Source organism: Leptosomus discolor, chromosome 7 (genome assembly GCF_034619465.1).
Source record: "Leptosomus discolor isolate bLepDis1 chromosome 7, bLepDis1.hap2, whole genome shotgun sequence".
NCBI classification, from domain to species: Eukaryota; Metazoa; Chordata; class Aves; order Leptosomiformes; family Leptosomidae; genus Leptosomus; species Leptosomus discolor.
This window is the reverse complement of record NC_141397.1, coordinates 35884117-35901990: the sequence shown is the minus strand read 5'-3', so window position 1 is coordinate 35901990 and position 17874 is coordinate 35884117. Positions and strand designations below refer to the sequence as shown.

The 17874-nt window shown below is 38.7% G+C and overlaps 1 protein-coding gene across 1 annotated transcript in view; it reads right to left on the bottom strand.

Moving 5' to 3' along the window:
* The window catches only part of NFX1 (nuclear transcription factor, X-box binding 1), a 71823-nt gene that overhangs the window by 43171 nt on the left and 10778 nt on the right, over positions 1-17874 (bottom strand). The window contains exons 2-5 of the mRNA XM_086467776.1: positions 15499-16548; positions 12874-13035; positions 7946-8023; positions 5579-5684 (exon numbers count right to left, since the gene is read on the bottom strand). Coding sequence (XP_086323902.1) covers positions 5579-5684; positions 7946-8023; positions 12874-13035; positions 15499-16548 — 1396 coding nt within the window. The remainder of the gene's footprint in view (positions 1-5578; positions 5685-7945; positions 8024-12873; positions 13036-15498; positions 16549-17874) is intronic.

The following is a 17874-nucleotide window of genomic DNA, read 5'->3' as shown; positions in this document are numbered from 1 at the left end:
GAGGCTTATTTTTACTGAAACTCCATTATCTATCACTAGCATGGAGGATTTACTTCACAATTTACTGCTGCTCTAGAAAGCTGGCATACAAGAAAAGTTGTGACGTAGACATAGAAGAAATTGAACTACCATTTGTCTCACAGTGAAAATCCTAGTTGCCGTAAAACAGCCCTTCCAGTAATTGCTGAGGAAAAGACTACAGTGCCAAAGAAGGAAAACTAGACACTGAAATTTAAACTAATAGAGAGAAAATGTCCTGTACTGCCTTTATAAGTCCTTTTTCAAATACTTTCAAGGCCTTGCATAGGCCCAGTTGTCAGGGAGAACTTCAGAGTCTTAAAAGAACTTAAGAAGTTTATTATCAGGAACATTTTCTTGAAGGTTAAGCTAGATGTTTCTTTGATGTGGAACCTAACGGATCAAAATGAATTTCAGTGTATTTAAAATAAAAATGCTAAGAGAACTCACTTTGTGAGGTGTTATATGCAGGCCACAGCTCATGCTAGCAAAAGGCTTGCAAAGGACTCTCCTTTCAAACAGCTGCTTACCTGCTCCCCAGCTCTGCCAAAAGAGTTGTTTATATAAATGGTTACTAATCCATTTCAATAAATCTGAGCAAATATTAAAGATTTATTATTAAAACAGAGTAAATTACTCTCACTCATTTTCACCAAAATGGGCTTGCTAGTGCCACACTTAACACAAGCATCCAGCTAAACTCTACACTATGGAAAGCAGATTAACACAATGACACCTACATTAAAAAAAAAAAAAAAAGTCAGATTGAGCAAGTACAGTTGGAATTGGCCAACAATTAAAAATATCCATACACAAGGTTGTGGGGGGAAAAAAAAAAAAAAAAAACAAACCAAAAGCAAATCCCCAAACCCAAAATGTAAATGAATAACCAAAATACCACTTCAGCAGAAAATCATTTATTCTAGTGTTATAAAGGGGATCAACACACAGGTGTAAGCTGGTCACAGGCAACAGTAGGCTGAAGAACAGCTGTATCTCTGTAAGGTCATTTTTTTAAATTTGAACACCAATTTCAGATATTCCTTACAAGTGAAAAAGACAGGCCAAATAATTTGAAAGCCATAACCACTAGGGTCACAAAACCTACGGAAAGATAGCTCTGATTCAAACTGCAAAGATGTAGGATGCATATGTCTCATCACATCATTTCAGAGAGTGCTTAGAGACAAAGGTCTGAAAAAAATTACAGTTTAACACTGCAAAGTAGAAACCTATGACCAGTCAGACTCCCCCACATACAACACACTTCTTGCCTGAACCTGGCTGTCATCTTAATCTATCTTAACCAGGGTGTGACCTTTAGTATCCTTTCCAAAAGCATCTAACTAGCGCTGAGAGACATTATTACCCATATCAGGATCTGTTCTCTTTTGAACCTTAGTAATTATTTGCATCCATTTCTTGCAAGGAGATGCCCTGCCTGCATTTGATGCATTCTGAATTTGCCACCTTCTGATTTAATTGAAGGTCTCATTTCCTACTCAGGGAACACAGCAGGGGGAAAATCCCCATATTTTTAATGTTTTCTTGATAAAACTAATCACTTTATAAAGTGTTGAAGTAAAAGGAACCAAATTTTTTTCCCATGACTTTTAATCCGATTCTTTCTCCTCAGCCACAAGAGTCTGATGCTTACTCCATTTTAAAGGGAAAACAGCTTCTCCAGTAACTTAATCCACTTTGATCCACTTCAACTTGCTACCTTGTATTACATTACAAATACTGTAACCACCTAAGCAGCACTTGGAATAGCACAACTGGCACCACCAACAGATGACATCACCAGTCACATTGCTCTCAGAGCTGCTCATTCCACAGGGGACAGTTGTTCACCCAAGCCTAGCACACAGCACAACACACTGCACACAGAAGGCAGACAGCAGGAGGGAGGCTGAAGTTTAGACCACCATCAACTACAACAATGGCTTACTTACGCCACCTCTTGTACTCTGCACATTTCACCTACATGGCAGAGGGAGCAAATACAGGCATCCTAATGCAAAGCAATGAGAGCAATGTTCCTCTGACATCATGTATGAGGATAAAAGGGGCTGACGTTTGTTTGATCCTGGGAGTGTCACATCAGATAGCTGCTGCGCAGATACACAGTGTGTGGCTTCTGAAAACTCAGACAATACTGCAATTCAGATTCTGTTGCTAGGCACTGCAAAAATAATTCTGTTATAAAGAGCAGGGCATAGCTATAAGCATCTAAATCTCCCATACTCCGACTGTTGATGCAATAGCCACAAAGGTAGACAGGAAACTAAGCAAGAACCCCACGACTCGAAGAGCAGGTTCCCAAAGACTCAAATTCAAGTCCCACCAACGAATAGAGTTCACAACAGGATTGATTCAACCAAATTAGCTCTGTCAGAGGCTCATGGACTGCAGATACAGAGGTCTGCTCAACTGGAAGACAATGGATGGAGTTGGGGAGAGTCCCACATACTTCAGCTGCAAAGAGTTTTCCAGAATAGATGGGATCAAATAGTGGAGAAAGGACAAGAACACCACAGCAAGACTCAGACGCCACATCAGGCTCAGTCCACTGGCCGTAACAATGGACACATCCCTACTATTAACTAAAGTCACACAGTCTTAAGAGCATGAATAGTTTATACCAGAGAATTCACTGTCCCATCACACTGCAAGGCAGAAGGTCTTGACAATGACATGAAACATTTGACCCAGAAGCGGGAAAAAAAAAAAGGAAAAAAGAGAAAGCTTTTAGGATCTCAGTGAGCAGAATGGCATTTCTGGTTCAAACCATATCACCTTCCAGGAACCTGTGGAAGCAGGGGAAAAAGGCACGCAGCAGATCCACAATCCACAGAAACAAGTGCTTGCAAGGAAGAGTTCCTGAGTTCATCTAAACTCAAGCCAGAATCATGAAACAGACTCCGGGACCTAATGACAACAAGCCCACCTTTCAGTACACTCTTGAGGAAAAACTGCCCAGATACAGATCATGGTCTGGACTTCTAGATCAGTTGAGGTTGTCCAGCGGGTAAGACAGACTGCCAAAGACGTATTCAGATGATAAAGCTCCACAACTCTACCTCCACCACTTCCTGATACAGCAAAGAGGAACCAGTTTTTTGATACAGCAGAAGGAGGCCCCTCATAAATCCCTAAGATTCCACACAGGAGGAAGAAGTGTCCAACATATGCTGAGGAATGTCCAAAACTGGGTAACACTGATGCTGAAAGCACATTCCTCTCCTGACCACTATCACAACTCAGAGTGTGCCAAAACCACCCATTATCTCAACCCATACCCTTGCTCTTCCCTTACCTCCAGGACTGGATGCTCTCAGCATGGTTACTCATGTGGAGCAACCTGAATGATAACACTTTTAAATTTGCTGGAAGTTAAACTGGTAGCTAATTGGGACTTTAAAAGGTCCCAACTTTCACAGCTCTTGATACAGATTGGACTACCAGGGATAAGAATTTGTAGCTTGCAACAGGCACAAAATTGCCACGACTGTTCAGAAGACTTCCTGGAAGACAATGTCAGAGACTGAGCCTCTGCTGTAGACTGGGACAGGAAAGAAGAGGAAAAAAATAGCTGTTTCTTCCAAGCACTGTAGGAAAGTTTGTCAGGTAGAAGTTGGGGCGTTCTCAAAGTAATTAAGGAGTCTACTTATTTCTGACTGGGCAAAAAAGTCCTCCACAGACATAAGCCTCTCCCGAGATGGAGGCCAGCAGTTGGCCTCCAACAGAATCAATGTTCTGCTGAGATTGCATATCAGCTACACCAAGTGTAGTCTGAAAGCTGACCTGTGTTTCAGTTTTAACCTGCAAACCACAGCAAAGAGGACCTAGTATAATGATGAATTAAGAAAACAGCTATCGCACCGAAATGACTCTCTGAAAAGAAATTAACATAACATTTTTATGTGTGGGAAAGAAGTACTAAAGAGTAAAGAAATATTCTTTCATTCAACAAGATGCTGAAATAGGTTTGAAACAGAATGCATTAAACAAAAAGTTCAGAGTAAAGTTCTAGTAAAGCTCTGAGTTTTAGTAAACCTCGGGAAAAGTGTAAAATCAATTCATTGGAGTTGTAATAAAGAATAAAGCCGGTTTGTAATGAAGTATGTGTATGTATGTATGTATCCACTGCTGACTAACTAAGTAGCCTTTAGAGATAAGAAGGAAGCAAAGTTAGCCAAGTGAAGGACACCAGGTGGAATCCTCCAATCAGACTGTGGGGCTCAAGGAACACAAAGGACTGAGTGGGAGAGATAAGGAGGGCAGCTCGCAAGAAGGAAAAGACCCAGGATGGTACAGGGCATGCGCCACAGGACAAGTTCAAGAGTTTAACCATGAGGAAGACTCAGATCTTCATCCCCAACGACTGCCAGCGATCACCAATGGAGGCATAACTTGGGCGGACTGAGGTGGGACTATGGGAGGAAGGTATGTTAATGAATTCCTGGAAGTTATTCTAATAACTCGACCTTTTCTTAGAAATGGAATAAATATGTATTAAAGCTGTAAATATAAGGCAAGAATCCTAACGCTTGTGTGCGCATATATGGAAGGAGCTATCCCCCGTGCTGCCCGGCACCGCAACAAAGAATACCTGCTTCATAACACTTTGTTGTTACTGAGTTTTCTTCGATTCAGAATGACTGAAGTTTTTTGGTTGCATACCAAGAGCAGAAACAATTGCTTCTGACTATTAAAAATTTCTCAAAACAGAAATATGAACAGGCATTATGAACCAACGTCCATACGTGGAAAATGAAGCTAGACACATTAGGAACAAGGTATCTTTTTCTGACTAGGAAGCACATTTACACATTGAAAAAGCTTACCTAGTGCTGTTACCCTTATCAATATAATACTACAACACTGATGAAAAAAAGACCTAAAGGAAAACATGCAAAACTGAAAACAGAATTGCTCTTCTTTGCCTCTCTTCATTGAATTATACTAATGAATGTTAGCAAAAACAATCCGAGTTACATATACTGATTAAGACTTCCATGAGGGATTCTTGTTCAACCATCTGGTGGTGTCAACAGATAGATAAATACATATAATGCCTTCTTACCCTCAACACTTTACAAGCCAAAGAAAAGAAAAAGAAATAAAGGATAGAAACGGTCCTTCAGTTTAACCAAGTACCATTGCTCTTAGGTTAAGATATACAAACACTATTACAGGAAAAGCAGCACCTAAAACATCTGGTGGACCACTGGATTCATGTTTAAAATTACTTCTATTCACTATTATTTCTCTACTTCAGTGACAGTTCTTGAAATCAAGTCAGGCAGCTGGTTCAGTTCCCAAAATATGATGGAAATGTTGCTACAACTATTGTTGTTGACCTCTTGTTCATGCTCTCATATGAACTCACTCGAGACATACAAACACAAACAGTCTCCCTTTCTTCCAGGCTTCAGCTGAGCTCTAAACCAAATACACCTCTAAGCATATCTTATAGTAAAGAACATATCCAAATACAAGCTTCAGAAATTTTCTCTAGATCATTTCACTGTTTATACAATAAACATTTACTTACATGTTACAAAGATGTGGACAGTCCAAACACTGTCTCTTCTTTCCACAAAGCTCCCCACAGCTGTGTGGGATTTCATTTCTGTTCCATTCAGGATTGTGCACCTTCCCTAAATGGTGTCAGAGACAAAAACATATTTATTGCCTTGAATACAATACTGAATTTGGGAAAAATATCACACTAAAAAGAAAAAGCTGTATTTTCAACACTGGCAGCAGTCGTCTTTGAAAAACAAAATGACACAAGATGTTTTATGTTTTTCTCTGCTTTCAGTGCTGATATATACTCAGCTTCTTTAAAAGTAAGTGCCACTAGAATATCGAGCTCCAGAAGATTCCTTCCTTCTCTGCTCTTAGCAGGCACTTAGGTAGCTGGTATTTTACATTAAATTAAACAGATAAAATACAATAAAATTAAAAGCCCCCTTTAGTTGGTCAGGCTGCATAGTAGGTAAGAAAATTAAAGGGTGAAACTCCCTTGCTACCTCAATGCAGAAGAAAAAAAAAACCAAAAACTGAACTAACAAAAAAAAGATGACACCATTCCCAGAAAACAAGATTTAGCTGGTAACTGACAGGGAATAGGAGCAGAATGAAATGACTGAGCAAATTATAAAAGCCACTTCTCTAAAAAGAAGCAGACTCTACATAAATCTAAACATTAAAAGACTGACATTGAGATGACTGTAGCAGGAAGTCTTGAACAAGTAATGATAAATCCAGTGTGTTAGCTTCAAGTATTCTGTATTTCAGATAAGCATTTAAACCATATTTTAATTAATCTGACACACTGTTAGCAAATCTCAGACCTCCAAGGGCATGCGAAGGTCATCAGGATTAAAGTTAACTGCCATGGTTAACACATGCAAAGCTAATTTGGTTCTCTGCAAGAGGGGAATTAAATTAACAATGAAGCAACTGAGACAAGGTTACAAATTCGACTGGCAACAATTGAAAACACCAAGTATTTTTGGTGACATATCATTTTAACTCTTTTAGTACTCCTTTGTATATTCTACAAGTAGCAAGTTAGGAAAATACAAATAAACACCACAGATGGCATTTATTCATCTAAGTTTCAATTAAACTAGTTGAATACCCAGGAAAATCCTGAAAATTAGAACATTCAGAGGAAAAATAAGCTAGGAATTTCCTCATGGAATAGCGAAAAAAACCCAGACAACCACACTCAACACAGTTAACATTTTGCATCAAATGATAGCTTTACATAAGCAACCGGTGATGTCCAAATGCTGCATCACTGATGTAAAATTATCTATAGAAGATTAAAGTCTTACATTCCAATATGGTGCTCTGCTAATATTAACACTGTGGAAAACTCAAGGTCCCTACTGTAGCTCTATCAAAACTATGAAACAGCCTTTAAGCCTAGGCAGAACTTCTTTTCTATTTAACAGACCCATTTTAAAAGTGTAATTTTCATTTGGAATCAAAACATTAATTCTAACTGAATTATTATCCCTTTACTCATAAGACTTCACACATTGTCATACAAAAACTGTCTTACCTGCATTGCATGTTCTTAGCTGACTCACCGACACATTTAGATAAGAAGAACTTTAGATAAAATTGTTGCCTATTACAGCGTAAGTCTAGTTTCTTTAGAGCAAATTCACTGACTCCCAGTTCCTGTCTCAATTCCAGAATATTCTGTTTTGCAGAAAGCGAGGTGAAACTGCCCAGTGACTGACTTAAGGAAGGGAAAGCTACATGAAATCAACACAAATTTCACAAGTATAAATCCCAAACGAAACTTATTTGCATGTATGCAATTAAGTAACATAAGTAATTTCTTCCTTTTTGTCATATACTTACAGCTTAGTGAATGTTGTACCCACTTCATTTACCCCATTTATTAAACATTTATCTACATAAAGGTCTGAAAAGTCTGAATTTCCTTTTTAACCTGTAGGTGTCTCCAGTCAACATAAATGACAAAAGTACTAAATCAATTTAAAGGTTTAGATAGTTGTATGATTGAATTGTGTATTACTTTGGTGTATCTTGCCACAAAAAAAGACATAACACATGCAGGTTATTTCAGTCATTCTACAGAAGGAAAGTTTGTAGGACAGTACCCTAATTCTATCATTATTCAATGAAAATCACTATTTCTACCTAGTAATACAAAAATATTTATCATTTATGATTTATCATTTCATTTTTTAAATGTTTGAAGCAACATATGTGTGATTCTCTGAGCAGCCACCTTCCAGTGTCAATAAAGTTTTAAATGAGGTTAAATTTCAGGGATGTAGGCAAACAAGCAGCAATAACAGAACTCACATTCAAAAAAAAGAATCAAAATGGCAAATTTGTTTTTCTTTGCAAAAGTAAGCCAGAAACTCACCACAGAAACAAGTATAAGTTTTAGGAATTTGCGTAGAAGCATTCTGACACGCTGGACATCTCCAACCACTATTACCATCTGTAGACAAAAAAATTAAAGATAAAAATGACATGAAGTAAATAAAGGAGTTAATTCACAAACATAGAGTAAGCGCTCTTGCCTTGTTTCTTACCACAGCTCCAACCAAACTAAGTTTTTCCATTTACTCAGAAGTGGTGAGAAAGCAGGTTAATAAAAGTGCATTTTATAAAGTATCAAGATAAACACAACAGTAGTACTTCATTTGACCAGGCTCCAACTTTATACAGATGCAAGAACAAATCTTAAAATTTCACTTTTTCTATTATCACGTACCCTGTTATAAGACATTGTACTAGAATACAGAGTCTTCACCATACCTAATGATGTGAGGAAAAAAAGCGTTAAAAGTGTGGGAAATTGTTGAGAAAAATATAATTACCTACAGTCTTAAGCACCACTTGTATTTTCTTTTTTGTTATCCTTTCATGTTAGGAGTTTACCTGTGTTGTACAAGACCAATTTAGTATCACTTCATGTTCAGAATAAATTAGTGCTATACAAACCAGAATAATCTACTTCAATTAATTTAAAGGTGACAACACCTAGCTATTGACTTGGTATTCTTCAAGTTAGTATTTTATTAAATAGTAGTCTTCTTGCTTCTGTATTTCAGGAGGGTGTTGGTTAGCAGTAAAGGAAGAACTTCTGTGTAAGGAAAGCGATGTTCATAAAGATGTTTCCCAAATTCAGTACATACCCAGCTATGAAGAATACCTGTGTGAGAGCACTACTGAACACAAAGGGGGCAGGGAAGAGAGAGAAAGATTTTTCTATCTATCTATATATAGAAATAAAAATATATAAACTGAATAGCTCTCACTGTCTGCCCTAACCAATCAATTCAGTGCTGGTAAATTAATAAAGCTGTGATGCTAGAACTGTTCTTCGTGATTAAGAAATACGATCAGGATTTATCATATTTTCACATTCTGAATGCAGGAGGGATTGCAAACAGGAAACCCTGTGTGTGACAACAACTGCACCGCAACGACAGGCACACCTGGGTTCGCTGTCAATTGGATTGGAGACTTTTAACCATCATAATGCACAACAGTAATGATTGTCACAAACTGGAAATGATCCAGATTATAGGCTGCCTTGACACTTTTGAAATGCCAATCTAAAGCACGTCTATTCTTTCCAACACTTGGTGCGTATTCATACCTCTCATTATCCTGGCCTGTAGCACTGTGCCACCAAGACTGCTGCAGAGAGCTGCACAGCTCTGGGCTGAGCGGCTGTAGGACAGTGGCACAAGGAGTGTATATGCCCATATTCATGCTGAAGACCAGTCTGTATTTCCTGACCAAGACTTTTTTTTATTTGACTGCAACAAACTGAAGCATCTCAGAAAGAAGCACCTCAGAGAGAAGCGTTAAAAGCTCCAGGTAAAAGTGGCAGCAGGGGACTGAAAGGGGCATCTGCCAACAAAGCTGTCAGCACCTTACATGGCTCCTTTCAAAGCTAGCATACTAAACCCTAAGGGACTCCCTAGGGGATCACTTTGTACAGAATACTTAAGTATTACATCAACAACATAACGTTTTTCAAAAGCGGTGAAGGTAAGCCTATCATCAAAGCTTCAGATCAGCAGAAGGCCTCTCCTATCAACATGTCTCCTGGAGCAGGATGCCTAGTCCTCTACAAGCAACAGCTTCTCTAGAGTACAGTGAGGCTCCTTGTAAAATAGGAACCTTTTACCAAGCAAAACAGCCTTTCAAGATATATTTCGTTCTTCTTAATCATTGATTATCCTTTGCTCCTCTAAGACATAACTACATTCACAGGGGTTCACCCACAAGGAACATGCACAGTTGCTTTCCTCCAAATATACAACAAATAAAAGGTTTCTTCACAGATTCAGATGCAATTACAGTAGGATAGAATGACAGTAGGATGACTCCTGACATCAACATTTATAAGGAGTGGTTCTACAACCACTCCTTACAAATCCTGATTACTGAGGAAAGTGAGAATGAGGATGACCCTACAGAATCAATGTTCCACTCTCATGAACAGGAGCAAAGTAGGCAGAATTCCAACTAAAGACACCAAAAGGACAGTTGACTAAGCAAAATCAACATAACTCACTCCTGTTTGCTAGAGATTGTTCTAGTATTTCCTATTCGCTCCCCCCTTCTAGGATAAAAAGATTCCTTACTTGTAATTATTTATCAATATTTTTTCCATACACTTTCGAATTGCAAGCATCCCAATTTGTAGCACTTTCAGCCACAAAAATCTTTATCTGTGGTAATCTTGTCAGCAGAAAAGCGTTAACAGTCACAAAAATTCCAGGTTTCACAATTAGGTGGGCTTGTGTAGATGACGAGTGTGGTGGCATCAGACCTTGGTGACACCAAACTAATCTCAAAGACAGTAGGATAAGAGAATGGTAAATTTCTGTTTTCATATGTGAAGTCAGGAGTAAGGAATGACTAAGCAATCTTTACTGTAGTTTCTTTGTTGTTATTTATGTATAGAAGAACCAGCTTATTTCCCCAAAGGGCTGCTAGCTTTGTGGAGTGACCACCTAGTACCCTTTTCTGCGCAGAACTGGAATTAAACAAATATCTCGATTCTTGTGTGGTTTTCGGCTCTTTGCACACCAGGTAAAAAGAACACTGATTTTTGGGACAATAGTAGCGTGACCACCACCCTGCCCCTTCCTATCGCATACCTGTAGTCATAAGGCACACTGAACCGTCTCCTCAGCTTCCAGAATCCTAAAGGATTATTTGGCTCAAAAGAACCTTGAGTAGGAAGAGCTGGGAATTATATATACAGACTAGGGATCTTTATGCGCAGTTTCAAACAAGCAAGTCTCCTCTTTGCATGCTTGCCTAGATGAGTCACAGGTGATTACGTAAGACAGGATCCAAACAAGTCTGCTGGAATAAAGAGGGAATGCTAAAAAGCTGTTTCCAAAGGCAGCAGTACAGCAGGAATTTTCAACATATATACAATGCTAGGTACGTAAGAACTCCAAACAGAAGATTTCAGCCACTTGAACTGCAGTAGAACATACTAGAATCAACACTGACAGTTTCAGTTTACCATCTCTAAAAGGTCTTACACAGTTCTCCAACAAGATAATCTGTATCAGAACAAATTATTGCTTTGACTTCTCAGCTAGACACAATCAAAAGCTTTTGTCCCTATAACAAAAAAGTGACAACATTTGTGTAATATCCAAGGCACACAGAATGGCTTCAGTCCTTGAACAGCATGGCTTAGGAAAAAAAGAAAAAAAAAGGGCAAGTTGATTAATATTCTGACCTCTGAAACACAGAAGCCATCTTAGAGGCCAATATTGGAGTGGTACAGACCACTAGTTGATCTGGAAGGCAGAGGTAGCAGAGGGAGCAGAACAGAGACAGTTGTAATAAATACCTCCAATCCTTCCAGACAAAATGGAAATACCAGGAAAATTGCCTTCCCTGCAAAGAAGGGACTAAACGGCTTAAACTTTTGTTCCATCAATGTAAGGGCACAGTCAAACACCACTGAAGTTATCAGTTTTTAAAAGCAGTAGAAGAAGGAAGGGGGCAAGAGACAATCATTTCCCCTTTACAAACATAACAAAACAAAAGATCTTGTATGCAATGTGGGTATTTTAATCAGATTGACCTTAGCTGTGCAATATGTAAACATCACATTCCTCCAAGACGTAATTCAAAATATTAGTAAAAATGCATGCTAAGGTGCAAGTCGTGTTCTTCCTTATAGGAAAGAATCTTTCCATATGATGGTGAAGTGATGTCCAGCAAAGCTCCTCCCCCTCCTCCTCCTGACCAGGACAGAAGGTGACAGAAAAACAGCTAGGAGTTTGGCTTAGGATCTCAGTCTTACCCAAAAATCTGTTCCCTTCTCAAACATTCCAGTGCCTTTGTGTTTCAAATCTTGTACTGATAATTGTAACTTCCTTTCTACTGTCAGCATGAAGCATGACCAGCCTTACACAAAAGTCTTCCTATGCACCTTCAGAAATCCAAGAACTTTGCAACCAAACCTTTCTGCAAGAGATTTACAGTCTGCAAGAACTTCTCTCAAACACCTGCAAGCAGCTGACAGACTACATTTCCTCAGTCTGCCCAGAGAGAGAGAGAAAGACATATGAAGAACGGTAAAAGCTAAACAAGCAGGGCATAGAAAAAAAATTAACCCTACTCCAAGATTAACATTACAGTCTTCAGAGTGTGTCTACACACACAACTGAACACAGCAGAGAGGCTGCAATTCAGCCTTAACTTACATCAAAGCATTCAAAGGGCAGAATGTAGTGGCATAAGAGTTTCAAAAAATGGTATAATACAAAGAATCTGAAACAGCTTAAGCCCATGACAAAGGCAGAAGCTTTCTGTCTTCTCTGAATTACATTTCTCTGCATGGCATCATGATGGATTTCCAGCGTACTTTATCTGAGGACAGAACTAAGAAGTGGTTGAGTAAAAGCAGACAACCAATGCTTGGAGTGCTTCTTCTGTTTGACTGCTCAGCCAAGGACAGGTGAGAGAAGATGGGACCTTTCTTGGTGTGTAAAAACACAGCAAAGCACAGAGCTTTGCACCTTGATGCACTGATTTCTTTGGGTGATCTTATATATCCAAACCTGGAAATTAGTTTTAGCTAGAATACTAGAAAGAATTGAACTGTTAGGAGGATTATGCAACGCATCCAAAGAACCCTGAAAAATAAAAAACATTTTTTACTTAAAACTTGATTTATTTACATCTTACTGGTTACCTTAGACAGTATTTATGAGTAGTTTTCCAACAGAAGAAACACATTAACTTTGCTATTACATACAGTCGAGAGAGAAAGTGCGTGCAAGAGAGAACACCAACCTTCAGCTTGTGAAGCTGGTGATCGTGCCCACTTCTTAATACAATTCAGGTGGAATACATGGTAACAATTCTGACAGCTCCACACTGGGGCTACTATTCGGACCACCTCACAGCATACCATGCACTCGTACTTCTCTGTGGTCAGCTGTTCAATCAACGACCCTGCAAACAAAACATGTTACTTGAGCATGAAACATCCACTAGCTGAGAAACAAAATTCAAATGAAATTCCAAGATTTCATTTAAATTATAACAGAACTTATTCTTCCTGTGTGGCTATAAGCAAGGTATTAGTCTACTCCTGGAATATTCCGGTTTGATATTTGTACGCATTTCTCTAGTTTCAGAGCAGGAAAAGGGAGTATGAGATTCCCATAAAACCAGCAACACCAATTCCTGTTGATGAACACCAATCACTCCGATCTTACAAATTAGTCAACAGTTTTAAGCTCGGCAGAAGTTTGAGATTTTACTCATCACTTTACATGGAGAACTTATCTTCCCTTAAAATTTACACCAAAAAGCTTAAAGCTCTTGACTACAGAAGCTTCAGTCAAAACGAAATTTAATTCCCATCCTCAAGTACTCCTGGAAGACCACACAACAAATATTAACAGTGAATTACCTCCATTACAGAAATAAGCACCTCAAACAGACTGCTTTAGGAGTGGAATCCCTGGGAAACAATAGTCCAAGTACAAGGCCTTTTGAAACATATGAAAGGAAGTGGAAAACTACTTTGAAAACAAAGCAAGAACTCCACATAAAAGACAAAACAGCCTGAAAACAGTTAGTGCAACCATAACAAAGGCACCCCACAACTTCAGTTCTGCCAGATTAACTCTCTCCCATCAAGGTACAGCTACCAAATACACCTTAGAAATGCTCTTTGCTCTATGCCCACAGAATTTTACAAGTGTAAAGTGTAAAATGTACCATTTTCAGATGGTGCCAATACAAGAGAAGTTAGAACTCATAATGAAGAATGAAAAAAATAAAAATAACAAAAGAAAAATTACTATCAATTCAAAATGTGCTTGAACCACACATGACTGAAAGCAAGCCCACAGATGCCTGGAAAGTTGGAAGCGTTAACACTGTTTGCCTTCATAGGATATAAGCACTTTCAAGCTTCTCTTCCAGCCCTCATGCATCAAGCATCACAAGATTTAGAATTAACAGTCTCTTCTGTTTCCAGTACCCTATGAATATTACCTGCTGCAAAGAAAGCATGCCCACCTAAAACATTAATTTTCTCCAAAAGACTACAGCTATACTATGCTCAGAAAGGATAGCTGTCTGTCCAATAAATGGTTAAAAGGCACAGACTCGGTCCCCTGAAAACAGTGGCAGATACTGTTTCCAACATAGCTCCCAACTAAAGCATGTGAAGACAGACTGCCATTTTGGAGGGGGAAGTTCCTTAAGTGCCCTGTAAAAGATTACTACTTCTCTTCCTGCTTATTGCACATGATGTTTTTCATTTAATAATAATGCTGGAAGAAAGATTGAGGTATCTTTAATTTTATGAATCAAATAGAATGCAGGGGCATGAAAGTTAATATAGGATCTTGATCCTTGAGCTTGTCCTAAGGGAACAAAGTTTCTGAATGAAGCTATCTTACGCTTTCTGATTACGCTACCACATTCACAGCTCTGAAAAGAGACTCTGGGAAGCAAAATCTTCAAGATTCACTACCAGAGTTAACATAACAGGAAGTAGTCTACCCATCTCCATCATCCTGGGCAGCAGGAGATCAGCTTGAGATGCTTTGTAAAAAACAACTAAATACAATTCTTAGTGTTTGTCAAAGGGACCCCCCCCCAAAAAAAAGGACTTCTGGGTGCTATGAATCACATGAGACTATTTTCTCAGTGCTTATCTAAAACAGTAAGAAAAAGCTACCTTGGTTGGCTAGAAACAGAAATCACTATCATGGCACTGAAGAGATTCAGCTGATTTCCATTTAATATTTTAAGTCCCAAATGGTATGAGTTGGCACAAAATTCACTCAAGATGGTCAAAACCTGTGGGCCTGCTTTACACTGACAACGGCACATGTTTCTAATCTCAACTTCCAAAAATAGTATCCAGAGACTTTCTCTATTTCTAATTACCTTTTACTACCGTTGCAAAAAAAAAAAAAAGAGCAAAAAATCCAGTTAGGAGCAAAACACAGTTCCTCTCTCTGGCATTTTCTAACTTCTACATAAAACATGAGAACACTTATCCTGCGCAAATCAGTTTTAGGATTGTCCCTCCCAAGTTCCGTTGTTCAGAATGTTCAGAATTTTACTCCCCGCTACCGCAACATGTTTGAACACGGCGCCTGACCAGGCCATCATTTGCACTTTGGCAGTAAAACAAAACAAAAAAAAACAAACAAAAAAACCAACCAAAAAACCCAACCAAAACTTTAAACAAAATCTGTGTCTTCCCTAGTAAACTTACAGAACACCTCCCCACTCAGAAACCACCCATTTACATTGAGTTCTATGCTCTGAAACTGCCACTGACCTCATGTAAAATAGTAAGCCCCTTCAGCTAGTCAAATGTGAAGGCAGTGTAAATTATTCAAGATCATATCTTTAATACAGGGGTACAGGCCAGCCCAGAAAGTTTACCTGTATGAGTTTCTTTGTTTTTTGGAACATCACTCTGCTTTTTCCAGTACTGGGTCCAGCTGAAATGAAGTGCAGGTGTCTGATCCCCCTTTAGCAGGAACTTTCTTCCATTACATCTGACAGAATCAGACAATTGATGCCTGATTTCACTGGTCAAGTTTTCATCATTTTTGTGAACAGAGAATTCTTTCTTCCTCTCATTTTTATCCTTTGGAGTATAGGCAAGAGCAGATTTCTTACCTACTTTCGTATTTTTACTACAGTGAGAATCATGCCTTTTCTGACACTGCTTTTCTACCGGGGGTTTATTCCACACAGGCTTCCGGGGATATCTTTTGTTTACGTAATTGTAGCCTTTCTGCTCATCCCCGCTACCAATGGGTGCGTCACAGAATGCCTTTCCAACAGATGATTCTGAAGAGTCAGACTGAGTCAAATCCAAAGACGGAATATTTTCAAACAGCTCCACTTTCTGCTTAGAGCTCACTCTTTTCTCTCGGTCATGTACTTGCTTTCCCTTCTCCCTGAAACCTCTGCCAGATGCGTGCATCAGATGTGTTTTCTTTGGCTTTGCTCCTCTGCTATCTGCATTAGGTACCTCCCTGTCACTCTCTGAGGAGAGAAAGTCATTGTGCCCTCTTGGAGGTGCTCTTCTCCCAGGTACAAATGCAGCGTCTGAAATTCCTGGACCTGCAGCAGCATCAGCAGTACTTTGCCTTATCTTACTTCTTGCACACGTGCTGTCGTTTCTTGATCTGTGCCATCTCTGGCTTTGCAAGTTGTGATTCTTCAAACTTTTACTGGTACCAAAATATTGGTGGAAGTCTTCAGAATTCCCATACTGACTTTCTGCATTACAAAAGCCATGATGCTTTGTGGAAGAGCTTTCATAATCTGTACCTCTTTCAGAAGACAGACTAGGAAATGGTAAATTACTTCTATTCTGACTACTGTTAAAGTCTTTCCTATCTTTATTTACCCAGTTTATATCTGTAGGTTGTCTTTCTCCTGGAATGGAATCAGCAGGATCAGGATTGAAATTCAACACACCTAAAAAGTGAAAAAATGAAAACACATGTATAATACTACTAAATAGTAAATATTTCTTTCCAGCAAAACTACCACACATGCAAAGGCCCTGAAGTTCAATCAACCCCACGCTTGCCAGAACAACTGCAAACAAGTTTCCAGAAACCAGAGTTGAATCATACAGTGCTTTCTGGAAGTTACCTTCTCTTGTCATCTTTAGAGAAAGACTGTGATGATCCATAGTGAAGAAAAACATTTGAAGCAGCACTGTATGTATGCAAGACATGCAAGTGTGACAATCAGTGTTTAACATATGCTGAAGTTTCTCCTAGCATGTTTACACACACGCATGAACCTGAAGAAAAAGGGGTCCTTTAAATACAATGGCTACATCTGAGATTTGAATATTACACAGAACATTGAATATAAATTAAAATCCATCAGCCAAAGAGCAACAACAGTGAGTGCCTGCAAGAACTCTGATCACCCTGTTCTACACATAGGCATATTAAATGGTACACCAACTACCCAGGGCAGCTTTGCAAAATTATTTTTCTGTTATAAGGCCATCAACGTGAACCACACTTCTGCTTAAGAGGCCTCCTGTCATTTCTATATCTCCAGATGAAGAAAGAGATGCATGTTAGAAATCCTACGTTGCTCAGTTTTGCACCACATCACACCTGTCTCCTACAGGAATTATGAGGTGAATATCAGGGACAGTTTAAAGGGCTGTGGCAGGTTGGTTAAGTCTTGCACAGCAGTGTAAAAAAAGAGAAGAGACTTCTAAAATCGCATGGAGGTAGTGCCCATTTTACAGGTTAGGTAGGTTACCTCTGATGGTAGGGCAGAGGCAGTTTATTTCTGGTTCAGTACAATTCGAAGAAAGAATCAAAAACTTGGGTTGTGAACAGAAGAGACTCTCCAAAAGGGTAATGCTATGTGGGTCTGTCAACTACCTATTATTCAAACTTTCCAATAATGATTGTGGAAATTAACATTTTGAACAAGCCAGAACACTTCAAAGATTACCATATTTTTTTCTGTGAGTTCCATTTACTGTCAACTGAAAGACTTGGTTTTTTTAAACCTCTAGGAGTGGTCATAAATACTATGAGGGATCTGGAGGCCAAAGAAAAAAATAACTTTCTGGAAGTAAAGCTTCAAGCTTACTAAAAGTTAGGAATTTAAAATTATATTTAAGGATGTTCTTAACCACACAACCTAATTCATACTTGTTTTTAAAGAGAGACTCAGTTGAAATCACTTTCAGTTTTTGTCTTTGTTTTATTTATATTTCATATATTAAGATATATTAATATTACCATACAGTATATGTTATTAATA